General features: G+C 46.4%; 1 protein-coding gene across 4 annotated transcripts in view; it reads right to left on the bottom strand.

Moving 5' to 3' along the window:
- LOC122527866 (B-cell lymphoma/leukemia 11B) overlaps window positions 1–24,274 on the bottom strand; it is a 62,729-nt gene extending 38,455 nt beyond the window's left edge. For all 4 annotated transcript variants that reach the window (XM_043652424.1, XM_043652426.1, XM_043652425.1 and 1 more), the window contains exon 1: window positions 22,152–24,274. In XM_043652424.1, coding sequence (XP_043508359.1) covers window positions 22,152–22,188 — 37 coding nt within the window. In that variant the 5' untranslated portion in view covers window positions 22,189–24,274. The remainder of the gene's footprint in view (window positions 1–22,151) is intronic.
- Window positions 24,275–27,018: the final 2,744 nt, after the last annotated feature.

The raw sequence follows: 27,018 nt of genomic DNA, 5'->3' as shown, positions 1-27,018 counted from the left end.
AAAAAAAAAAAAAAGAAGAAGAAGAAGAAACGCGACCCAAGAGCTCCACACTTGCGTGCAACAATTATCTGGATCCTTCAGCTACAGATCGAAGGGAGAAAATGAGAAAGAAAGAGAGAGAGAGAGGGAAGAAAGTGAGGCCTAGGAATCGAAGGCTCGGCAGAAGAGAAGAGAAACGGGACATGGAGGAACGGGGCCCTGAATGGACCGGGCTCTCTGGGTCCGTTATTCGCCTACGATTGAAAAGCGCTCGGTTAGAAACAAGAGACGCGCGACCGGTCGTTAACGACAATGGGCTTTTGTTTTTTCGGGGGCAGATGTTGGACCGAGGCTCCGGGAGCTGGTCGGCCGACCGGTGAGCTTCGGTTTCTCTCCGAGAGAGAGATAGAGAGATAGAGAGAGAGAGAGAGAGAAAGAGACGAGCAAACTGGTGGTGGCTGCGTTTGCTACCCCTTCGTCGCGTCCCGGCCAAGATGATCGCGAAGGAGGACCTCGTGACGACACGTGTCCGCTCTTCTTCCGCGCGCGTACACGCACGCGTCGCCCTTCTAACCTGTCTGCCAAACCGGTCCAACAGATACTACCGTGCCAGGATATCCAAACAGATATATACATATCTATATACACTGTCGTCGAGGATATTTGTTCACTTGGCGGCACGTTCCGAGTGGAAGCGGAAGGGCAAGATGTCACAGGATGCAGAGTAGGGAGAATATAATTGAAAATTCAGTGAGTGACATTACGGTAGCCAACCCGGCCTGACAATATTGAATCAGTGCAAACACTGTGTTGGTAGCAGTCCACATAAAAGTGGACTGTGAACAGTTGGTCATAATGGCAAGATTCAGTAGTTGGTCACTCCTTTCATTTGAAGACGATGATAACCAAAAAAAAAAAAAAAAAAAAAACATATAAGGACATGCTTGGAAGAAGTTTCTTTTGCTCAAATGTCCGACAATAGATCTTGTACACGGCCACGATTGCAACAAAGAATAAACCTCTTCGAAATTATAAGCGTGTGAATTCCATTACACGGAATCCGATTCCGACAGCCACGCGAATGTGTTTCCTCTTCTTTGTTTAGGTCTGTTGGATCCTAAAGCGTTTACACGTTTGAGAGGGTTTGCTCGAGTTTTAGACCGTGGTCAAGAGCAACTTTAGGACTTTCTTTTCTTTCTACAGTATAATTATAAATTATAAGGGTGGATGAAAAACCAACTACCGGAAGCGCACTTTCAAACGTCCATTACTGACTCACTATCAGTGTTAGCGCCGAGCTAATATTATCAGGTCATCCAACAGGTTCGTATGGTCAATTAAATTGTATAATAGTTCACGGCTTGCGGAGCAGTTCGACTACAGTTCTTCTGACTACATTTTGTGTGTCGGATGGAAAGGGGTGACACTTTTGCAGTTTGCGATGTCTTGATGAAGAAAAGAGTGTTTTATATTTATGCTTTCCGGCGAATCGAAGGTAGCCATGAGTAATTGATTCAGTGTTGGCAAATATTGTCAGGCCTGGCTGATTATGCAATACAATATTTCGAGAAAATTACGTGACGATCGTAAAGATTTAAAACGAGAGGCAAAATTGTTACCACGTTGCCAAGTATTTTTACAGAAAAGACAGGAAACTGCGTTTGAATCTCGCGGAAATTTCCCTCGGACGTTTGACGCACGTAGAAGGCGAAAGTTTGGTTAGCAAATGGAAACGGTCGGTTTCTCTTTTTCCGCGAGCACGCGGACGCAGATGGGAGGTGGGGGAGGAAGCGGGTTGAAATTAATTCCGCGGGTAGCTCAATAAAAAAATATGGCTCGAATGTCTCCTGACGTTTCAGCGGAATTTATGAAAACGGACAACGTTACCCTCGAAACGATAAAAGCAACGCAAACGTTGAATCAATCCCGTTTCCCTCATTTAATAAGAATCTCGGTCGAGTAATCCTCCATGTTGCACACAGAATTTATTAAAAGACTGCTTCTCGTTCTTGACGAGAATTGTGACGAAAATTTCCCTCCCTTGTAAATCGTGTATCGTAACCTGGCACGGTAAAAATATTTCTTCCAACGATAAATCGGCCGATATCTCGAGCTAAATAATTTTCTATCCTCTGTCTCTGATTCTTCCCCGTGAGTGAAAGCGCAAACTGGTGACACACACTGGTGACACACACCGCGGTGTGCGGAAGGACGCGGCGAATAGCCGGGAAAAGATAACATAAAAATACAATATTGCTCGGCGAATGTAAGTTGGATTGCTTACAAATTGGCCCATACATCCGTAATGCCTCGATCAACCGCGCGCGGCGGCTCCCTTATTGCGAGGCGACTTTGTTATTTCCATCGACGAGTGGAGAAGTCAAGACGCGTATGGGAGTCGCTGCAGGAAACAGTCGCTGAAGCTTATTAGCCCTTCACATTAATTTTCTTTCGTCTGCCGTTTCGAGCTGAATGAACGAAACGCCCCACGCACGCCTGTCGATTAGTCACGGCGATCTTAAATTCGCGATATTAAATTCCCAATCCACTCCTCCAACAATCGTCCTTCTCTACCAGGTTGAAAATCAATCGTCCAGTTGCCGATCGTATTTCGAATTCGCCGTGCAAGTTTCTTTTCAAGGGAAAATACACACCCTCCTTTTTGCCCATTTCCCTAGGTCAGGGAACCAACCCCAAGTTCACCAACGTTCACGAAACTGACCCCGATTTTACACCTTCGAGCCTGTGTATCTACTCGTAACGATCGAACGTCGCCGAGCAATTTCCCGCAGGTTTAATTTCATGAAGGATTAACAAACCGGTTCAATCAACCGCGTATTACACTTTCAAGAAATGAAAAACGAACGACCAGCTGATGGGCTATCGACTGGAGTCATTCTCGTTGAATGAAACAGAGCTTTTAACCTCGAACATTCAACTTTCATAGTGATAAATCGCAGAAGGAAAAAACGGAAAATTATTCTTACGAACCCCAATGTTGAACAAGAAGAAGAAACGATCGATTAAAAGCGATTTTAATCAAAGTCGCCAAGATTGATCTCGATAACGACAGAATTTCGTACTAATTTGCAAATCAGTAATTCCCTGCAAGTTGATTGGCTATCGAGTCTCGGTGGATGAAACAGAGCTTTTAACCTTGAACATTCAACTTTCATAGTGATAAATCACAGAAGAAAAAAACCGAAAATTATTCGTACAGATCCTAATGTTGAACAAGAAGAAGAAACAATCGATTAAAAGCGATTTTAATCAAAGTCGCCAAGATTGATCTCGATAACGACAGAATTTCGTACTAATTTGCAAATCAGTAATTCCCTGCAAGTTGATTGGCTATCGAGTCTCGGTGGATGAAACAGAGCTTTTAACCTTGAACATTCAACTTTCATAGTGATAAATCACAGAAGAAAAAAACCGAAAATTATTCGTACAGATCCTAATGTTGAACAAGAAGAAGAAACAATCGATTAAAAGCGATTTTAATCAAAGTCGCCAAGATTGATCTCGATAACGACAGAATTTCGTACTAATTTGCAAATCAGTAATTCCCTAGAAATTGATTGGCTATCGACTCGAGTCTCGATGAATGAAACAGAGCTTCTAACCTCGAACATTCAACTTTCATAGTGATAAATCGCAGAAAAAAAAAAAAAACGGAAAATTATTCGTACGAACGCCAATGTTGAAAAACGATTTTAATCAGAGTCAGCAAGATTGATCTCGACAGAATTTCGTCGTAATTTGCAAATCAGTAATTCCCTAGAAGTTGGTGGGCTATCTACACGAGTCTCGATGAAACAGAGCTTCTAACATTCAACTCTCGGAGTGATAAATCGCAGGAGGAAAAAAAAAACGGAAAATTATTCGCACGAACGCCAATCGTTGAAAAGCGATTTTAATCAGAGTCGGCAAGATTGATCTCGATAACGTACTAATTCGCAAATCAGTAATTCCGCGCGATACTCCGGGATGGAAATTTTCAAGAGGGCGACCGTGGCTTTCGACGGTCGAATTTCAAGAAGGAGACAGAGGGGGTGGTGGTGGAGAAACGACGTCGATTTCATCGGGACGCAGTTCCATTATCGGTCCTCGCGTGGATCCGTGGTGCGTGGCTATACGATGGATTCCCATCGACCAGACGTGCGCCAGGAATCCATCGGTCTCTCGATCCGATCGGTCTCTGTATATTTCGCGTTTCCCGGTGGATGCTGGCTGCACACACGTACCGTTACCTCCTCGCTCGTCGAAGGAAATTGCCGCGACTCAATACTAATGGATAATGGAATTATTGGTTACGGTCGGAGCTCGCCCTGGGGATGATCGTAATTCAATTGCTTCGATGTGTCCTGTGGACGTTTTGACAGGACGGATGTCCTAACAAGGAAACCGCCCCGGGATATACTCTCTATCCGTGTGTGTATATATCTCGCGATCTTCTCGTGTGCTGCTCCGTCGCCAGCGTATTTGTATCCCCGGGTTGCAGAAACGCGTGGAGCCGAAGGGAAAAGTCGAAACGATCGTCTCGTCGACTCTCTCTCGTCTCGTGCCTCGATCTACCTCGTGTACTACACGCTGCGTCGTTGCGTTTCACGCACTTTCGACGAATTTCCACAGTTTCTCGAATTATCTCACGATTAAGCCGTTTACCTTCGCGCGCCATTACGCGTCGTTCCACGGCGACAGTTTCCATGGCACAGCCCACCAATTCCCGGATCATCGTCCACACGATCGTCGGCAAATCACTGGCAAACACTGGCTTCGTCGAAATCGACGTCGGGCCCACTCATCGTTCGATCGATTTCAACTTGATTGGGACGAAAAAAAAAAAAAAAAAGAAGAACGAATCGAGCGTCGATCAGGGAGATCTGGTTTCTCGCATGCTCGAATGCTGACTGGAGGATCTGTCGGGGCAAGGCACAGGGCCTGGGCCCAAGGGTCCCGACGACAGGATATCAAAAGAATAGAAACGACCTACCAACGCGTCCTCCGATGGTGGGGGTAATTTTTACACGTAAATTCCCCCACCCCTCACTTTTTCACTCCCTCTCTCTCTCTCTCTCTCTCTCTCTTTCTTTCTCTCCTTCTCCTTGTTCCTTTCTCCGCGCCCCCGGAAACCCCTTCGTCCTTTCGACTTTCTTCCAGGGGTGAAGAGTTTTTAACCTCTACCCCACAATGGACTCAAAATGGCGTTGCCTGTGCGTGTTCTTTCTTTCTTCCTTTCACCCTTGCGTACGCGGACGCCGCACAGATGACGAAAAATAGGGGGGAGGGGGGAAGAGAAGAGAAAAAAAAAAAACGCTGGTCCCGTAAAGACGGGAGCCGGTAGAGAGAAAAAAATCGGACCCGGTTTGCGGATCGTGCACGTCCAAGACTATACGCTGTTCGAAATCTCGTTTTGTGAACCTTCGACCCGCCTATCTTTACGAAAGAAAGCTCTTTCTTCGTGCGTATCTCGCTCGATGATCGTTTTCCCTCTTTAAGGCCGGTTTTTTTTTTCATCTTCTTCTTCTTCTTCCTTTGGCCACTCGAAATCGTTGGAAAACGGGAGCAAGCCTAACGGCCACTTGTTCTCCAATGGAATCGGGGTCATAGGGTGTAGCGAAGCGTCCCTATGAGGAGAAATTTACCGTGTAAATAATACACGGTATGGTTTTGAAGCTACGTTGCAAGATAACCACGAAATTAAAATTTCGAAAACCACGGACAATGTACATGCACGATCTGTTTAGTGAAGTGAATGAAAAGAAGTTTGAAAATCCTCAAGCCTTGCACCTCAATGAGAAACTCACTCCGAAGACGAAACTTTTCATCTCGGTCCATCCGCGAGCGTCCCTTATCGCAAACTCGTCCGCATTGTCCTCCCAGCCGGCACCGCTATCGGCCATAATCTCGGGGCATCGGCTCGAAAGCTCGAACGAGTCCTCCGGAAACGCGGCGTTTCTCACGTGTCACGGAACCGCTTTTCCTTCTGGCCGACGATCAGATATGCGCTCGCGAACGAAACGAGAGAGGTAGGGTTCTCCGTTCTTCTCACGAGAACTGAGAACCCGAGGAGTCGCGCTGCGAAGCAAGGTGGACCGACCAAGGACGCGCGCTTACGCGCCGGGAGAAACGGAGAACGATGTCCCCTGCGATTTCTTAACATCTTGCGCTGAAATGGACGTGTCGAGAACTTTTTTTTTTCTCCAAAAATTGCAATATTTCTTCGGCTTCAAGTATATTTAAGTACAACCCAGACAAAACAAATAATAAATTTATTACTTTTCAATAATTTCTATCCAATGATATCGTACCGACGAGTTTGAAAGAAAAAGAAAGCGACGAATTATTGTGTACGGTTTTGGTCACTCGTTATGGTCCGCAATCAGTTGTCAGCGCAAGGGGTTAACCTCTTGTCCCAAAATTGCAACATTTTCTCAGTTTTAAGCGTATTTAAGTAAAACCCAGTCAAAACAGATAATAAGTTTATTACTTTTCAATAATTTCTATTTCAATGATATCGTACCGACGAGTTCGAAAGAAAAAGAAAGCGATGAATTATTGTGTACGGTTTTGGTCACTCGTTATGGTCCGCAATCAGTTGTCAGCGCAAGGGGTCAACCTCTTGCCAACCCACAGGCGAAACAAATAATAAATTTATTACTTCTCGATAATTTTTATCCAATGATATTGACTGAGTTCAAAAAGAAGAATTATTGTGTACGGCGCAAGAGGTTAACGGAACGAAACCCCGTGAAAAACGGATTGACCAGCTTGGGAACGAGCTCTGCTTCTACACAAGAGTCACCATCGTCGGATAGACGATAGACAGACTAGAAAACTGCGAGTCTCTCTCTCTCCCTCGGTGTTCCGCGGTCGGCCAAGCGGTTATGAGAAATATGAAATCTGGTTCTCACGGGCTGTGAATGGGTACGTACCACCGCGTACGTATCTTTCTCTTTCTCGCCCCGTGTTTCCCACTCGCGCACCGGGTTAGATCCTTCTCTCTGTATATCGTCGCTCTACATGCGTGTATCGTGGGAGGATCTCCCGGGTCCCGGGGGTCCTTTGTCCCGCTCGGCCAGCAGGACATTGTCCATTGAGAAACGGCCAAACAGGTCCGCAGCCCGAGAGCTGACCTGTGCACCCGTCCCCTTTTCAATCAACCTCCTTCTTTCAAGGAAAACCCCTTTCCTCGGGGTTTTTTTTTTTTTTCGTCAAAATAAATCATGTGGGTACAGTTACCCACTCCCCTCTCATCGTGGTCCAGCTGGTCTTTCTCACACGGCGGGCCAGATCCAACTCGGACTTTCGCATGCAGAAATTCCATTTTCTCTGAAAGTGTCTGCGAGTCAATCGATGCGTGGCACGTCAGATATTCTTCATCTCGTTGGATTCTCCACGTTTGTTTTGTATTCTACTTTTTATTGCAACCCTTGTCAAAGGGACCACTAGTCTAGTCTAGAGTGATCTTCCTCCATTTCCCAGACGTGTTTCTTTAGACAAGTCGAACTAATCAACTACTGAAGTTTTTCTTGTAAACGAGTGTTTAGAGATCACTTTAGGAAGATTATTATCGACTGAGGATTAGCACTGAACCAATATTGTCAGACCTGTCCGGTCTTCTCCTTCTTCTTCTTCTTCTTTCTTCAAGGCAAATAATAGCAGTCGGTCGCTTTATGAAATATATATTTCCGGATTAACGTCACTACGATCCATTCCTCGCATGCAAGAACTACACGTACACTCGTGGCATTCTGTCATGTTTCTTCACTCCTCGTAAAGTCTTTGGCGTTCGGTCACGCGTGCCCTTCGCCAGCAGGTTTTCACCTACCGGGGTGTGAGAACCGATAGCTCCTCGTCTCTCGTTTCGACGAGCGGTGGCTCGAGAACACAATTACCGGGGAAACAGGAAGAAAGCCCGGCAAGACGCAAGAAACGGCTCGCAACGAGCTTCGAGGCGCGACGAGGTCGCAACGGAACGCGTTTACAATCGCGTCGCCCACCCCTTTGTCACGGCATTTTTACGCGTGCAGTCAGAAACGTGTCCCGCTGACGATTCGTCGGCACTTTTCACCGAGTAGAAGTAACGAGCTCAGGCATTTTTCTCGCCGGCAGAAAGCCGAAAGAAATGGTGTTTCTGAAGGTGAGAAATTTCTAAAAATCGTGTCGCTTGCGAACGATAAGAAAGAAAGAAAGAAAGAAAGAAAGAAAGGAACAAAACGAGAGGCGAAAAGTTATGGAAATCACATGTGTGTACAGTATGTGTTCAGCTTGGATCGGAGGATCGACTGGGAACAAATAGCGAGAGAAAGGGTGGGTGGGGAAACGAGGAAATCGCCAACGCGACGAAATAGCACGGCGAGGAGGCCTTTTGTATTGTCCGGTTATCGTGACTGGATCACGCTGTCCCTTTCTTTCCTAGGCTCCGGCCGGTGCTCTTGCTCTCTTGCTTCGTTCTCCGCTGTTTCCACGGGTTTCTCCGGCTCTCTCTCGAGCCGGTGCGCGGGGCCAGCGTCGGTTAATTAGAAAGTTCTGTGGTAAAGAGAGGAAAGAGGGGCGAGGGGGAGGAGGAGGAGGAGGAGAAGGGGGCCGCGGAGGTTCGTTGTTACATTATTCAAAACGTCCCCTCTCTACCCTCAAACCTCCCATCCACCCTCCCCCCGCGAAACTCGCCTGGCGCGCGCCCGCAAAACATCCGAATGCAAACTTTTGACAACGCGCGAACGCGCCAAGTGCCGAAGCATGTCACGCGAAATAATTAACGATCGCGCGAGGCGAATTTTCTCGAGCGAGAATTAACCGGCGTTAGCTGGTATCGTGTGTTGGTTTGCCGGCAAACGTTACCCGGGCCTCGTTGTCCCGTTGTTCGTAGCCCGAATTCGAACCGGCGGAACCGCGGAGTTTCCCAAAACGCTGCCAGCCACGTTATCACGACGTTTCTCCTGTCCAGGTGCAATAGAGACGCGTGCAAGGCTGCGCGTGTTTAACTATTTACGAAGCTGCAGCTACTGCCGGTGTATGGCGAGTGAAATTTTCACAGCTCGACTCGCGGTCAACTGACTGCGAGGTGTAAAAATGCGTTTAAAGGGAGGAATGAAATTTTCTTGTTCACCTCTTGCGCTGGAATGAATAAAATGCGGGCCACGCACGTGGAGAATTTTTTGTTACAAAATTGTAATACAATTTTCCACAGTTTTAAGTACGTTTAAGTAAAACAATATACAGGCGAAGCAAACAATAAATTTGTCACTTCTCAAGAATTTCTGTCCGACAGCGATATCGTACCGACGAGTTCAAAAAGAAAGCTCACAAGACGAATTACATGTATACGGTCCGGTCACTCGTTATGGTCCGCAATCAGTTGCCAGCGCAAGTGGTTAAAAATCCTTGTTTCCGAGAAGATTGAGCTTGAAGATTTATCGAGTATACTTGAATTCAGCTCATTTTAAACGCGACGGAAAGGAATAATCGATGGGAGGTTGTTCTACGTGCGAAAATAAGTGAAAAAACGTGGAAGAAGATTTCTCTGTAGAGAAAGATGAGAATGCTTCCCGTTTTCGAGAACATCGAGAGAATTTTTCAATTTCATACACGTGTGCCTGACGTAATTTTTAACGAAGCATCGCTCAAAGTTTATTGACGTCTTAAATGAAAAAAACTTTCATTCCACACTCTTTGCTTACCTGGAACATCCTCGTGTCGATTCTCCAAGTATTAGTCAAATTCCAGTGTACTCGACAAATTTTCAAACTCCATTTTCTCGAAGACGAAGGTTTTAAAGAATTTAAAATTTTATTCTTTTTTTTCGACAGTACTATATATATATATATATATACAGGCCACCTGAATATTTTCTCTATCAGTGATGACATGAAAATCCTAACATAACTTCAACTGATTGAGAAAACGAATCGAATGAAAAAACCATTTTTTTAAAAATATCACTTTTTAATGTTTTTTCCAAAGTCGTTTGCATTTTCTATTCTATCAGATAGCTCATCAAAAAATTCATTCAGATACGTATATGACATGGCCTTCGAATGAACTGGGACTTGAGAATTTTTAAATTAATGTGAAATTTATGTTGAGATTCTAAATTAGGCGACAACAGAAGTGATCGTGATGACGTGACATTCTACATATATATATACATGTGTCGGTATACAGACCAAGTTTTAGAAAATTATATATATATATAATTTTAATATATATATATATAATTTCCTAAAACTTGGTCTCTATACCGATATATGTATCGGTATATGGACCAAGTTTTTTTTTGAAAAATTCCGTACAGATTCGTAAAACAATAAAAACGGATACACATTCGTGTGATTTGAAACGTAGCGCTCGACGCAGAAATTGATATTTTCCTCAATTTCAAAACCACGTTGTCCACCCTTGCCGATCGGAAGGGTTGACAACGGCAGAACTGAACTCAAAAAAAAAACCTGACCCCTGATTCCGTATTTTCTCTCTCTTTCTCTCTCCGCGTCAGATCCAGTCTGTAAACCTCCCGCGGACCGACCACGCAATTGGTCCAGCCCGGCGGCGGTCGATCAATTATCCCGAGCCCGGATCCCACTCTACCGGTTTTCGAGCAGCGGGCCTCGATTTTTTCGCGAGAAAAAAACCGTCCCGCTGAGCAATTTTGTCGCGGCCGGCCAATTGGAAAGCGGCAGGGCGAAAACGGCCACGCCACTGGCGGATACCTGCCGACCGTTCCTCGCCTTCTCGTACGACTTCCGGATCGGCCGATCCAATGGCCGGACATGACTTCCAATCTCTCCTTCTCACGCTCTCGCTGTTGCTCCGTTTGAACGGGCGGCAGCTTTCGTTTCTCGTCGTCTCTCTGCCGCACGAAATTTGATAATTTCGCCCGAGTTTCGTCATCGGGAGATACCAAAACGATAAGTAACGTCGCGAATTTTACGAAGCTCGAAACAAGAAGGAAATCCGAGAAAAATTCGGCTGAAAGGATACGTCGAAATATCGGCGATCTTACTGTATAAGGAAACAGAAACAATTTCTCCTTCTCTGACTGGCAACCGAAAGGACAAAGAATCTAATTTCAAAATTCTAAATTAATACACTTTTTAAGACAGTCGATCCTTTGTCATAAATTGTAAGATTTCGTTCCTAATGACAGGTGGTTGGTACGTCAATAAATAATGTTCTAAGACAGTCTATCCTTTGTCATAAATTGTAAGATTTCGTTCCTAATGACAAGTGGTTGGTGCAACAATAAATAATGAAAATGAAAAAGAAGAAGGAAAACTTCCTCGTCCACGTAATTTAAATCTTGTAGAAAGTTCCACCATTACGGTCAGTCGTGTTTCGTTGGAGCAAATATCCTGAAACGGATCGTCGTTTCCTCTTCCGGTGGCCGCGCGACGAAGGACGTGACACCGAGATTTTGTGCAAGCGGATGACCGATTGTTAAGTGTTTTCGCCAGAATTTCGTTTAGACACGTTTCGTTTTTTGTATCGTCAATGGATTGGCTAGAGTGAGCTAAGTGAGAGAAGAAGGAAGAAGAAAAGAGAGCAGAAAGAGAGAATGCCAGTTGAAGGGACTTGTCATGCAACATTGATTCCACGAAAAATAGCATTGAAAGGTGGTAATTTCATTTTCTCAAATATTTGGGAATAAAAAGAATTTTATTTAGATTTATTATTACTCAGAGCGAATTTGATCAGTCCTGAAAATAACTCGTGGAAACGTTTGATGACAAACTGTCGATAAAGAGTTTAAATTGCAATATTTTCTCAGTTTTAAGTATATTTAAGTAAAACAAAATCGGCGAAACAAAATAATAAAATTCATTACTTCTCGATTATTTCTATCCAGTGATATCGACGAGTTCAAAGAGAAGAATTATTGTATACGGTTTCGGTCACTCGTTATGGTCCGCAATCAGTACCCAGCGCAAGTGGTTAACCTCTTTTTTTTTATCCCAAAGAGACTTTTTTTATCCCAAACTTGCAATATTTCCTCAGTTTCAAGTATATTTAAGTATAACCTAGGCAAAGCAAATAATAAATTTGTTGAATTACCTGTCAATGATTTCTATCCAGTGATATCGTACCGACGAGTTTAAAAAGAAAGCGACAAATTGTTGTATACGGTTTCAGTCACTCGTTATGGTCCGCAATCAGTTGCCAGCGCAATTGGTCATTTCGAGTGGCGTTAGTTAGGAAATTGGATCAAACGACTCTGATTCTGATTTACGTTTCTTTTGCGCGAGTGGTCAAGCGACACGTACTTTTACGGAAAGTTGAAACAATTCTCCAATTTGTCACAAGTTCGAGAGTAACTTTCAAAAGAATTGGCGCATCACGTTGTAACTAACTCGAAGCGTAACAATATGTAACAATAGGAAATATTTATAGTCGCTACGCATCATTAGTTAAGAGTAAACGACGAAATCGAAAGTTATTATTTCCTCTTTCCTCCTTAAACACGCGTCTGGATTCGTTACCCCAGTCGTTCAGTCTTCAAAATATATCGACGTTCTATAATAATTCGGAGGTCTATACTTCCAGAACTCTATTTACAACAATAGACTTATTTGGGAAACAAAGCTGGATAGAGAACAATAGATTTATTTCCAAGCCGACTGAAACGACCGCCCCGTATCGCTCTCGGGGTATTCACGCTCTCGTTAAACCACCGAACCATCGATCAAATCATCGATCACTGGCCTCTCGACTCTTCTCGTTTCCGCGTATTGCAAGATACGCAACATCTCTGGGAAAGTAAGTCCACGATTTGCGATAATTTCACGTACGGTAGGTACGGTGATTTTTTTCTGGTTTCCTCGACGAACCAGACTCAAGAGACGGAAGATGTTTGAATCGAACTCTACTAGGAACGTCGCTACCGAGACCGTTAATCCCAGTACAGATGAGGAATGCGACGTCACACTGCGCGAAATCTCGACTCGGGGATCGAAAGGACGAAGTTGTTCAGTTATTTTTTTACACTCTGCCCGCTTCTACGCTTCTAGTCGCTAATGCAACGCGGCGTATTTTATTTCGTATCAATTGACAGAGGCTGTTGATTGTTCCTACGTGCATTGTACGTCGCAATTACCTACCAACGACGCACGACGTGTGTGTTTCGACAATTTTATATCTCCGATGACGCAACGCGCCGAATCGTACGATCCAGCTATTGACAATGTTACATAAACCTGCGAAATCGTGTCGCGTGATGACTATACCGCGTCTGTTGCACTCTCCCAGGGCTCGCGCGCAGGTTTCTGCGCGCTGTCTATTTTAACCACCTGCGCTGGCAACTGATTGCGGACCATAACGAGTGACCGTGCACAATAATTCGTCGCTTTCTTTGTGAACTCGTCGGCACGATATCGTCGGATAGAAATTACTGAGGAGTAATAAATTTGTTATTTGTTTTGCCTGAGTTATACCTAAATATACTTAAAACTAAGAAAATATTGCAACTTTGGGATGAAAGATTCTCGACGTGCAATATTTTCTCAGTCTTAAGTATTAACCTGTGTTACTTAGCTTCTTGCGCTGACAATTGGTTCGCGGACCATGACGAGTGACCAAACCGTATACTACAAATGATTCGTCACTTTCTCTTTGATCTCGTGTCAATGTGTTATCATTTGATAAAAATTACTGAGAAGTAATAAATTTATTAGTAGAAGTAATAAATTTGTTTTGCCTGAGTTATACTTAAATATACTTAAAACTAAGAAAATACGAAAGATTCTCGACGTGCGAGTTTTGTCCCAAAGTTGCAATATTTTCTCAGTCTTAAGTATTAATCTGTGTTACTTAGGCCCTTGAGAGCTGACAACTGGTTCGCGGACAATAACGAGTGACCAAATCGTACACTATAAATAATTCGTCACTTTCTTTTTGACCTCGTGTCAATGTGTTATCGTTGGATAGAAATTACTGAGAAGTAATAAATTTGTTATTCGTTTTGTCTGAGTTATACTTAAATATACTTAAAACTAAGAGAATATTGCAACTTTGGAACGAAAGATTCTCGACGTGCGAGTTTTGTCCCAAAGTTGCAATATTTTCTCAGTCTTAAGTATTAATCTGTGTTACTTAGGCCCTTGAGAGCTGACAACTGGTTCGCGGACCATAACGAGTGACTATAATCGTACACTATAAATAATTCGTCACTTTCTTTTTGACCTCGTGTCAATGTGTTATCGTTGGCTAGAAATTACTCAGAAGTAATAAATTTGTTATTCGTTTTGTCTGAGTTATACTTAAATATACTTAAAACTAAGAGAATATTGCAACTTTGGAACGAAAGATTCTCGACGTGCGATTTTTGTCCCAAAGTTGCAATATTTTCTCAGTCTTAAGTATTAATCTGTGTTACTTAGGCCCTTGAGAGCTGACAACTGGTTCGCGGACCATAACGAGTGACCATAATCGTACACTATAAATAATTCGTCACTTTCTTTCCGAGCTCGTGTCAATGTGTTATACTTAAATATACTTAAATATACTTATACAATCTGTGTTATACTTAAATATACTTAAAACTGAGAAAATATTGCAATTTTGGGAAAAAAGAATTCTCGACGTGCGTGGGACGTGATCGAGAAATTGGTCAGACTAGTTTCCCAACCGGCGGAGAAAGTCTAAAAACTGGAGACTCCAGCCTGTCCCCTCTGAACTTGGCGCTCCTATTTATAGAAGGGCCTCTAGCCCCAGCGTGTGTAAGCGCCACGTGGTTTGCATACGCGCGCGCCTTCTCCTGGAAACTGGATCAGACTGGAAACGGGTGACGGGACGCCGCGACCAACCGAGATCGAACCGAGTGCCAAATTCCAAAGAACTAATCCTCGAGAACTTGGTCAACCCATGTACCTCTCTCAGAGTAATTACACTGACACACGAGGTCAAATACGAAAAAAAAAAAAAAACAAATCGAAGCACTTGACCTAAGCACTTTGACGTTCGTCGACGTGAATCGTCAAGCGTCGTAGAAGGGTGGGTCCCGGATCCGTATGAAGACAGGTTGACCCTCGTTGCGAGCCGACCGACGACGGTCCACGAAGGGTGGAAAAGCGCAGCACCTTGCTGGCAAAGGAGGCGCTTGGTAGCTGACCCCTGGTCAGGTAGAGAGACGACCCCTCTCTCGTCACAAGTGGACCGGCCGACAAAGCGTGTAATAATGCGAGCAGATTATCGCCCCGAAGGGTGTTCGCACCTTGGAAGAAGGGACTCGGACAATGCCGGACAATGGACCAGGAAACCGACACTGCAAACAACATAAATTTTCCTTAGCCACCTCGCCATTATGCCTGGACTCGCTCGGACAACGTACAAGTATTCCCGGGTCCACTGTCGGTCTTATTCTTCCTCGATTCTCTCTCCTCTCCTTTCTTTCTTTCTACCGGTGTGTGTAGAGAGAGGTGAGGGACAAATAACTGTTCGAGAAGCAAGCAGGTTTTTGAGAAAGCCTATTTCCAAGTGCTTGTAAGCCCATTATTGGTTGAAAGTCGAGTCTGGTACCCTTTATCCCCGGGTGTATAGGATGTTTCACCGGCAATGCGCCGTGTTGTGATCTGTCGTTGAAAAATGTACTTTCGCCCTGAATGGGAAGTAGAATCGCTCGGCGTGGGAAAGGGTTCTCCGGTTGATTGAGCAGTTCTTAATTCAAAAGACTGGAAATTCGAATTTTCCTCGAAAATATGCCTCGTCAAATAAGAAAATGAATCGATGAAGCTCGATTGTAGGAACCTGCGAAGATAATCGCGACATCTATTGATTGCTGATCGTGTGTGTCTGCCGCCAAGTCTCGCGTCTTCACTTGTTTTTGAAATGTCCGAGCTGAAGCATCATTCAGTATCAAGTCAACATCTAGAGAGCGAAAGTAAAGATCCAGTATCTTCGTTATCCCATAATTAATTTCCAACAGCTACGCGAACCTATGTTCGCTTGTTCCTCCGGAAGAACAGTGAACCCTGTTTGTCAAAAATCAATCGGTGATTCAGCCTCGATCGTTGGACACGGTGTTCGCGGTCTTAACCCCGTTTTCAGGGACCCGCAGCCGGGGAGAGGCCAATAACCCAGGTCGTCGAGCTTCGCGAACGAACCCGACGACATCGTATTTCAGCCGAAATTGCCGAACGGCAGATTGGACGGACGATATACAGCCACAGTTTTCGGGAAGATAGCGAGAGGCAGTAGCCGACGTCCCACTCGGGGGACTGGGATTTAAGGAACAGGATGGCTGATTAATTTCTTACTCGTCGAGAGCGGCCGTTACTTTTTCGCCGAGCCTCGATCCAATCGAACGTCACGAGTTTTTATATGATTTTAGCATCCCCGAAATTACACCCTCCGAGTCTTAAGAAAACGCGTCGGACTCGAGTTGGCCGTAGTCGTCGAAACGTTAACGTGTTCCGCGCTTATTCGTTATCTTATCGGTTATCAGAACGGTTTTAAAAACACGTCAGATATCAGCTAAAGGAAGTTTTCGTTCGTCTTGTTGTTTGTCCTATTTTTACGTGTTTGCCTGTTTCGAGGATCTACTCCACTCCGTGTTAACTGTATCAGAGTCCTTCAAACACTGAAAGATTGCTTCTGGTACCGAAACTTTCTTTTCGCTCGACTCGACGACTGATTGACAGCCAGTAGCGGACGTCAGTGCGACGTCGGGCAGTGTCAGGTGGCGCCATCTGTCCCGATCGATTCCTCCAATTTTTGCAAACGATCCCTCCGTCTAAAACCGCCCACGATCGCAAAGCAATGAAACTCGTTGCGAGAATAAGAGTCGCAAGTATCACGCTCGAGTCCACGAGTTCGACACAGAGAGGAGGACGAATTATTGATCTGCCAGCGTGGCGACTTAACAGGTTAACAAGTTAAAAGTCAGACTGTGAGAAACTTCCGCGAGCAGCGAACTCACCTCTCTCGCTCAGCTGGAGCGCGCCGGGCGAAACTTTTCCTCACGGTCCATAAAAGATGTCTCGCCATTAGCGAGACTCGTGTTGCCGAGAGTTTTTGCGTAGCTCGCGTGCTTCTGGGATCAAAAGTCGGGGTCCCGCGTGGTCCCCGGGCGCGCACGATCTCTCGCGCGAGAGAGGCTTCTTACCTGGCCACGTGCTGGGACCGACGGGGCGAGTAGCGAGCAGTACGTATATATAGCGGTTCGCCGAGCGTGGTAGAAAGGGAAGAAGATGAAGAAGATGATGAAGAAGAAGAAGAAGAAGGAGAGAAGCGGTAGGGAAAGGGTTTCGCCACGCGACCGCAGCACGAAAGGTTAATCTGAGAAATCAAATCAAAGTGGTCTTCTTTTCTTTTTTTTTCTTTTTTTTGTTTCTCGAGCCCTGGGTTGTCGAAACGAGCTGGGAAGATTAGACTGGCGGAGGACAGGAGGAATGGAGGGAGAAGGGGCTTCCGACGGGCTGCATCAAAGACAATGTTTAACGCGCGCGCGGCATAGAAAACGCGGCATATGCCGCGCACGTGCCGACAGGGGCGCGTAAAACTCACTTTGTTTGCTAAATAACATCCTCGAGAGTAGTGCTTCGGGGCCCGATACGGAGACCGGGCCGCCAGGAGGCTCGCAGGACGGCGTCGACGTGTCCTGCCATGCGGGCGTAATTGCGTCAATTAGCGGGCCACGCTTGAAAAGTCACCATGATAAAATTGCATCCGCCGTTTCCTGATTTTGAACCGCCAAGCAGATTGCTTTCTCCGGGGTTCTCACACCGCGACAACGCGTCCGCGTGCGTGTATTATTATTGGCGGTGAGAAAATTTTTAAAAATCGTTTGCGGTCTCAGACATCATTTTTTTTTTTTTTTTAGTGTTGTACGCTTCAATCTCACGCGAGAAGAATTAATTTTTGCGATTGACAAAATTCTTCGTTAATTGCTATTTTTTGGAGAAAATACGAAAAATGATTCGTTCAACGTGATCTCACCATGATCAACGCGTTTGTATGTTTTCCGAGTATGTACATACGTGTGTACATTAGTACGATGCATTATTATTGATAAATGGTTAAATGTTTGATATAGAATATCGTTTTTGCAGATTGTGTCTTTTTGGAATTTATACTAAAAGAAATTAATATTCCTTGATAACAGGGATTCTTCGTCAATTTGTATATTTCCTTACAAGTTTCTGGAGAAAGTACAGTGATTCGTATCGATTATCTAGTATCAATGTAACTAGCACCGCAGGTTTGAAGATGAGCGAACTATTCCCGTCTGAGAATGCCAGATTCATCAACCTTTTCTGCACGCGATGACGATTATACTCGTCAAACAGAGAGCATGTGCAGCTGCTAATTATAAAATTGAATTAAATTATAAGGAAATGACACTAGTCTAAAAAGAAACTACAGCTAGTCTAAGGAAAAGAAAAATAAATAATTTTATCGTTTGACTTGATCGATAGTAACAATTAATATCAATAGAACGAAAACATTTAGAAACGACTTTAAAAAAAAAAAGTCAAGTCTTGTCTCGAAACATACTAAAATGTCTAAGATTTACAAATACGTTTCACCTTTCACAAAAAATTGCAATTACTTCTCTCGCGTGACGAGTATATACGCACGTAATCAACAACTAACGTAATAAATTTGTCGATGTCACAAAAATTTACAAATGAGTAACGAGAAACAAACAATAATACGAATAATAGTACGACCTTTTCTTCGGGCCATTTTCTATTTGAAACTAAGACGGAAAGTTGTACCGATAATTTATTGCTTCCACAATGCCACGACAGTTATAGTTCAAACGTTCCTCGTCAAAGAAACTACTTGCTCCATTATGTGCAAGGCAAATAACGAAACACGGACGATATCGAAACTATTTGCAACGTTTCCCATTATTTTTAATCGTGTACCTGCACGCACAAAGCGACACAGTCCCTCGGGGAAGTGATAATTTACGGGCAATGCCGGCGATTCGTTCGTTACACGATTTCACCGTGACTGTCGCCTCGATATTTCGCTCGGCTCGGCAGTATTCCTGCTTTGTATTCAAACAACAGCTGCCTCTGCTCCATTTCTCCGACAGAAGCGTCACGGTCCCGCGCCACAAGTCGATACGTACCCGTTCGGTATCTTAATTGAGAATTTGCTTACGCCGATAACGAGTCGAGCGACCGCCCTCACCTTAATCGTCGACGTGCGACGAAGTTTGCGAAAGAGAACGGAAGAAAGAGAGAGAGAGAGAGAGAGAGAGAGAACGACCGACGATCTCGAAGATCGCTCGGTCGATCGCTGCTCGAAAAATTTCCACTCGTCGCGTGTAAGTATATCACGCGGCACGTCGACGATTCTGGAAGAAAAAAAAAATCCTCGACGATTCGTCCGTTTCGAATCGAGCCTGGGATTGGAATGATTGGCTACTTTATTTCAAACGACAGAGAAATTGTGAAAACGTACGAACTCGTCTTCGTTCGAGACTGAGAATTCGGATTGAAGAATTCGGATTGAAGCTCGAGAACAGAAATTGCGAATTGATAGGTACGTACATACGTAAGTACGTGTTCGTACGACAAGGTGTTTGTCGATCGACGGCCGGTCGAACGCGCGATCTATTTACTTGATTACACGTAGGCTGGAAGGCGGATGATCGCCTTCGATGTAAACAGGAGCGGTACCTCCGAGCGGCGGCTAGGATAATCCGCATTTGCAAACAGAAATTTAAAGGTTGACCTGGCGATCCGGTCGAGCCGAGCTCGACTCTTTCGAACCGTTCGTTGCTTCAATCTCCGATTTCGAAAATGCCAATTTGTAACGTCAACGGAAGAAGCGTCGAGACGATATATATATATATATATATATATATATATACATACATACATGTACATATATACATATTACTTCGATGAAAAGCAGTCAGTCAGCTTTTGACATTTCGACAAGGTGAACTCTGTCACGAAGGAAAACTATTTCGAGGTCTGATCGATCGACTCACCTATCGGAACGCACGCGATATCGGAATCGCGGATCGGCCGATTCGCCAACTTCCACCGAATCTGCGTCACGCGCCGTTACCGTCGCCGATTACGACAAAATACCACGCGAATCGATCTGTTTCCCAGGTAGAAACACGCCGCGAGAGTCGTGTCACCAGCTATTCGACAATCCCGATCTCGTCCAGACCAGACATGCGTACGCGTACGTGTGTGGCTGCCTCGCGAAACCATCCTCGTTTCACCACCCACGACGGCGCGTGGTACGTTGTGCGTGGCGATCACTTTCTTCGACACTGAACCGGAAGAAGCTCGAGTCACCGACGTCGCTCATTCTTCCGTCTCGTTCGGGAAACTTGAAACGTTTCAAGCGGCATCGAGCAAAGGACACGACGGTGGTCCAAGTCGTCCACGTCCATCGCGAGACGATGCTGACCGACCGATCGAACGAGCTGCTCGATCGATCGATATATATATATACTCCACGAGGAGGATACGACTCGACTTCGGAGCCGGTGGAACCGCGCGGGGTTAATCGGTGGAGAAATATTCCGGTATCTTTTCGCGGCGGCGTCATCGCGCGAACTAAAGAATATCGCAGTTGTAATTAAGAAAACGGAGCCGCCGTCGCCGCCGCCGCCGCCGCCGCCGTTGCCGCCGCCGCTGCTGCTGCTGCTGCTGCTCTCTCTTTCGTGGGGGCGACGGGGGTGCAGAGAGCGGGCACGAGGGGACGCGGGGCAAGGGTGTGTTACCAACCGGGGGTGGAAAAGTCTGTGAAAAACGCGCGCATGACAATGCCGCCCCTCCTTGTCCACCCTATCCTCCTCCTCGGTCGCTTCTTTCTCCACCACCGCTCCTTGGCTCCTCTCTCTCTCTCTCTCTCTCTCTCTTTCTCCTCCACCTTCTTTTTCCACCCTCGAAACTCGCAGCGAGGGTGGGAGGCGTCGGGGACTAATTAAAGATTCAGCCGGCGACGAGTTCTCCGAAGACGTTGGCCTGCTACCCCGCTTTTCCCGCCGCAACCCCCCGTCCACTCTCTCACCGTTCATTCATTCCTTCCCTTCCCTCTCTCTCTTTCTCTCTCTCTTTCCTCTCTCGCGTTTCTTCTTCACTCCATCGTCCTTCCAGACGCGTCCACGCCGCGCCGTCTTTTATTTTTCTTAACCGTGGCCACGCGACCGCCACCGATTCTTTTTCTTCTTCTTCTCTCAACCGCCCCCTCTCTCTCCCCCTCCCCACCCTCCTCCGGTCGCATATTCTTCTTCTTCTTCTTCTTCTTCTTCTTCCTCTTCCTCTTTTTTTTTCTTCTTCTTTCCTTCCCTTTCCTCCTCTCTAAAAGCAGCTGCTTTTAGTTTGCCCTTGCGACGAGAGGCGACAGGTTGCCCGCTCTCTTCTCCACCGGGAGAGACCAGCCAGCGATAAGTCTCGGCGAGACTTTGGTTTTCAAGGAAAGGTTGGAAAAGGTCGCGCGTCTCGGACAGAGACGGACGACAGACACGAGCGAATTTGAATTTGAATTTGAATTCGGCGACGATCCGTGCGGCGGCCGCGTGGAAATGCGGCGTGGCTCTTCGTGATCGATTCGTGGGAGTCCGGGTTAAGGGTATCGCCAAGAATTAGGCCAGCGGATTCGAGTTACACGATCGAGAACGATTTTATGGCCGTCTGTCCGATCGACGGGAATTTCCAACGTCGTTTTCGCTACGTCGAGTATCCTAAGGATCGAGGATTTGTCGGGACAAGGTCACCTTTAAGTTTCTCTCTAAGCACGAGCGAACGCTTCCATCGTGTTCTTTCCGCCAATTTTTCGAGTGGACTTTCGCGATCTAAATTCTAAATTGCAAACGAATCGCGTACGTTCGCTTCTCGTCGATTCGATCTTATCGAACAGATACATCACGGAGGGATCTCCGCTTCTCACAGTTCACAAAGACACGGAGCGAGGCCGACCTGGTGTGCCTAACGGTAAACGCGAGGGAAAACAGAGCATCTCCGGTTTGCAAATTGGCGAAAGAGAGTGGGAAATCCACCCGGAGGGAAGATTTCCAAATGAAACGTGGAGAGACAGAGGAGAATCGCGAGGCCGAGCGAGGTTGAAGCGACGCGAAAAATAACAACACGCCCCCCTAAACGGAAGGTGGCGAAACTTCTTCTTCTCTCCCGAACCGAGGAAGGCGAAATTTTCGAATTTCGAAACAAAAGGAAAATGAAGAGAGAAAATCCACTCACCTTGCGCGATCCTGACCGCGGGCATTTTGATCCTCATGGTGACGTTCTTCGTCGATCTTCGTGGCGCGTCGCACGATTTCTGCCTCGGATCAACGGATTCCCTTCGAACGTCCAGGACGGATGGTAGTTTCCGCGGTCGAAATTCTCTCCCCTCTCGCTCGGAACTTTCTCGCCAGCGTCCCCAAATCCCTACGCGAATCTTCCACGCACGAATCTTCCACGCACTTCCTTCCGTGATTGTTGATTACAAACGGATCTTCTTCTCGGCACTTCTTTTCTGTTTAGAGAGAGAGAGAGAGAGAGCGCGCGCGAGTGAGAGGGGGGGAGGGGTCGATGAAGAAAAGGGGGAGGCGAGGACCACGTAGAGTGTAGGTGCCCTTCGCGCTCGGGATCAAAGCAAATTCGTCGACGCGTTTTCGCCCTCCTCCCCCTCACCTCCGCCCCGCGGTGTTGCTTCGTTCAAACGAGTCCATCCGACGTTTCACCTGTTTCCACGACACCACCAACGACTTTTTCCACTTCCTTCCCTCGAAACGTTCTTCTTCCACGAATCTATACCACCACCGCGATCGGGGCCCTTCGAATCCCGGTGAACCCCCCCAGTTTCAGAATTTCACCCCTTTCTCCCCCCTTTTTAATTCCTCCACACTCCCCGTTTAATTCAATTTGATCCGCGATCTCTGCTTCTCTCTCTCTCTCTGCTTTCCGTTCTCCGTGGATCGTCTGCTGGTGCACCTGGCCGCGACGACGAACTGACGGAACTGACAGTCGGCCGGGACGCACTTCTTCGTCAACTAATAACGTTCGTCCTCATCGTGTCCCTCGACTGGCGTTGAGCGCGGCGCGTTCGCGTGAGACGGCACACGTCGCGGCGCACATACAAACGGTTTCACACGGACGATTCCGCGAAACGGAACGAAACAGAAAGCGGATCGATCAGACGGCGAACGACAACAGATGCTAACGACGACGATGGTTAACCGTCGAGTAACTGACTAACGTGGGTGCCAAGGTGCACAGGTGCCAAAGCGAGAAACACTGGCTTGCTCGCGGCCGGCACCGTCGCCCGCGATTCCACTCAGGTGGATATTCCCACTTCGAGACGTTTCTCTCGCAGCCGAGAGTGTTTCACCTCGTGCAGGCGCGTTTTATCACTCCCTGTCAAACGAAGAGTGTCGTGTGGTCGTGGTCAGGTACGGTCGCGCCTTTATCCAACAGTCACACGTTGCTATCACAAGTCGTACACGTTTCGAACGATCCCATCGTCTCCTGTCGTTCACCTCTCATTCTCACCTTCCCCGCCGCACTTCTGTCTTCGCCTTCTCCTCGACAAACTTTCGGAAACAAAACCGAAATAAAGGAGGGTGGAGGGGGGCGAGAGAGAAAAAAAAAGAAGAAGAGGAAGAAGGAAAGAAACAAAACAAGTGCGTGGCAAGACGTACGCGGGCAACAGCCGCCTCGCCGATTGACGACTATCGTTGTCTTCGTCGTCGTCGTCGTCGTCGTCGTCGTAACACGCTTCGCTTCGCCCTCGCGCACACTTCCGGCCTTTCCTCCGGATCTTCCTCTCCTCTTTTCTCTTCGGCCTTTTCCACACGGGTTCTAAAAAGCGCGCGCGGCCACGCGCGACCCTCTCGACCGTACGTTCGTCGCCGGCGGGTCTACTCTCGTCTGCAACGTCTGCCAGCGTTGTCCATCGTCGCGAGCATCGTGGCACAGGTGAGGACGACGTATCGGTGGTTGGTGCCCCGTCCTTTCGACGTCGTGACGTGACGACAACGTGACGTTACCGGTGCTGGTTCCGTTTCCTGGACGGTTGGTTAGACGCGTGTCGTCCTTCTGGCGGACGACGACGTTGTCCCGCTGGACGTCCTCGAGCTTCTGCCCGAGACGAGGTAGTAGTCTCGGCGTGTGGGCTGACGCGCGGATGCTGGATGCCTGATGCCGGCGTGGACCAGAGCGACGATAGTCCAGCATGGGTCGTATCTCTGAGTGGACTGTGCCGGACGGTGCGCCTAGTCGTGCCGTGCGGGACCTGGCGTATCGGGCACTGCGCTCACTTCGGACGCGTTCGGTTCGCCTCGGCGCCGAGGCCGGACACCCCACGCGCTCTCGGGGTAGTTTTCACCCCCGTGGTGGGGGTAACGTGCCTTCTCCCTCTCTCTCTCCCTCTTTCTCTCTCTTTCTCTCTCTCTGTGTGTGTGTCGTTCCTCGCTGGCCGTGCAGCAGCAGCAGCAGCGGGATCACTCTCTTTCTTTCTCTCTCTCACTCTCTCTCTCTGTCTGGCGGCCGGCATCTGCTCCTTCTCACTCTCTCTCTCTCTCTCTCTCCCTCTGTCTTTCTCGCGCGCGCACGATCTCCCTTCTCTCGCCGGCGTGCAAGTTACACGCGCGCCGACTAGACTAGTGTGTACACTCGTGCGCGTACCATAGCCTCTTCTCTGTCCGCTACGCGCCGCTCCTTCACCAAGCTCCCGTTACCCCCTCTCCCCTAACCCCCTGCCCTAACCGGCTCTCCTCCCGTGTCCTCGTCGAAATCGTTCGTCTCTGTCGCGATCGCGACGACTGACTCTCGCGCGCGACCCGACCGACGTGCGACAGTCTCGCGACGGGACGCGCTATCGCGCCGATACGCACCGTTTCGCTGCCTTCCTTTTTTTCCCTGAAAACAAACGTCCCCTCGCTCTCTTTCTTTCTCTCTCTCTCTCTTTCTTTCTTTCTCTCGCCGTCCGAGTTTGATCTGTCGACGTAACGAATCCATTCCGAGAAAAGGACGAGTCGATTCTTTGCTCGATCGAACCAGATCGGTTCCGAATGGGGCTGTCGGTGTCTTTGACCACGCGGGAGAAAATTACTATCGTCTTCTCTTGAAACTGAGCCGTTTGCTTCTTAAAGTCGCGTGGTTAATTCTGACCAGGTGATTAAATTAGTTTGGTGTCTTTAACCAATCACATCGAAGAAAATTACTATCGTCTTCTATCGAAACTCAGCCGTTTGCTTCTTAATGTCGCGCGGTTAACGCTGACCAGGTGATTAAATTACTAAAAAATTTAGTTTCGTGTCTTTGACCAATTATATAGGAAAAAATTACTATCGTCTTCACTCGAAACTGAGCCGTTTGCTTCTTAAAGTCGCGCGATTAACGCTGATCAAGTGATTAAATTAGTTTGGTGTCTTTAGCCAATCATTTATGAAAAAATTACTATCGTCTTCTCTCGAAACTGAGCCGTTTGCTTCTTAAAGTCGCGCGATTAACTCTGACCAGGTGATTAATTTAGTTTGGTGTCTTTGACCAATCACATATAAAAAAATTACTATCGTCTTCTCGCAAAACTCAGCCGTTTGCTTCTTAAAATCGCGCGATTAACGCTGACCAGGCGATAAAGTTTGGTGTCTTTGACCAATCATGTATAAAAAAATTACTATCGTCTTCTCGCGAAACTGAGCCGTTTGCTTCTTAAAGTCGCGCGATTAACACTGACCAGGCGATTAAATTAGTTTAGTGTCTTTGACCAGTCATATATAAAAAAATTACTATCGTCTTCTCGCAAAACTGAACCGTTTGCTTTTTAAAGTCGCGCGGTTAACGCTGACCAGGTGATTAAATTACTAAAAAATTTAGTTTCGTGTCTTTGACCAATTATATAGGAAAAAATTACTATCGTCTTCTCGCAAAACTGAGCCGTTTGCTTCTTAAAATAGCGCGATTAACACTGACCAGGCGATTAAATTAGTTTAGTGTCTTTGACCAATCATATATAAAAAAATTACTATCGTCTTCTCGCAAAACTGAACCATTTGCTCCTTAAAGTCACGCTGATTAAGTTACCAAAAAAATTTAATTCCCGTGATTACGCGTGTTAACGTTGCTCGAACGTTGGACGAACGCCAGGCTTTTTGTCGAGACGATCGGTGTCACATTTGTTACGTTCGCGATCAATTCTCTCGAACCACATCCCTGTTCCTCTCTGTTCTCTCAAAGTCGGTGTCCTTCCCCCGTTCGTTCGTCCGCGCTCGTTATTCTTCCTTCGTCTGTTCGATTTTCCGAAGGTGGGCCGAAACGATTCACTGACACGATTCAATCGCCGCCTTTGCGCAACAGTTGGAGCTCGCGAGTTCGGGTGTCGGGTGTCGGGTTCGACACCACACACCGATCTGACTCCGCGCGTGCATTATAGAGCGTCGGTGATAAAAGTTTCGGGAACAGTTGGTTTGTTTGCTGGCCGAACGTTTAAATATGAACGCGGTAACGCGACGCGGATGAGATATTATTGATTCGCCGGGAATTATTGATGCCGATTTCAACTATTCACTGCTCCTCGCGTTAATCGAGAAGTCACGCGAAAATTCGAATTATCGCCGAGTTCGACAGGTAGTCCACAAGACGGATAAATTCGTCGAGCCTCGATCTTTCAACGCGTTTAACACTCGCGTAATCAGCGTGCTTATTAGACGAGCTATGGAACGACAAAATTACTTTTGGGGGAGCGATCGTAATAGAACTACAACGAAATACAATTAATTGCCGAAATAATAATATTTCGTCGCTGCTGTTGATGTTGAGGACTACCGAGAACTATGAATTTTCAACAGAGACATTAAAGAAAAGAAAATAGAACAGAACACCGCAAACTTTTACTCGTGTATTTTCCGAGAGGTCATTTAAATCTCTAAAAGTACACCATCTTACGTCAGATCTGGGCGAAATTTATCTCGAATGACAATTTGTAAGTAAATTTTCGAAACAATGTTCTTTAACGTTTGGATTTGATTAATGGATTTTATTTGACGCATGTGTGTAGCTCGTTCGAAGCTGTGCGAATAATTGGGAGAATATCAAATAAATTGGACAACTGATTGTTTGAGAA

Source organism: Frieseomelitta varia, unplaced genomic scaffold (assembly GCF_011392965.1).
Source record: "Frieseomelitta varia isolate USP_RPSP 00005682 unplaced genomic scaffold, Fvar_1.2 scaffold_235, whole genome shotgun sequence".
Classification (NCBI taxonomy): domain Eukaryota; kingdom Metazoa; phylum Arthropoda; class Insecta; order Hymenoptera; family Apidae; genus Frieseomelitta; species Frieseomelitta varia.
The sequence above is the reverse complement of the archived record's forward strand: the minus strand, read 5'-3'. Positions and strand labels throughout refer to the sequence as shown.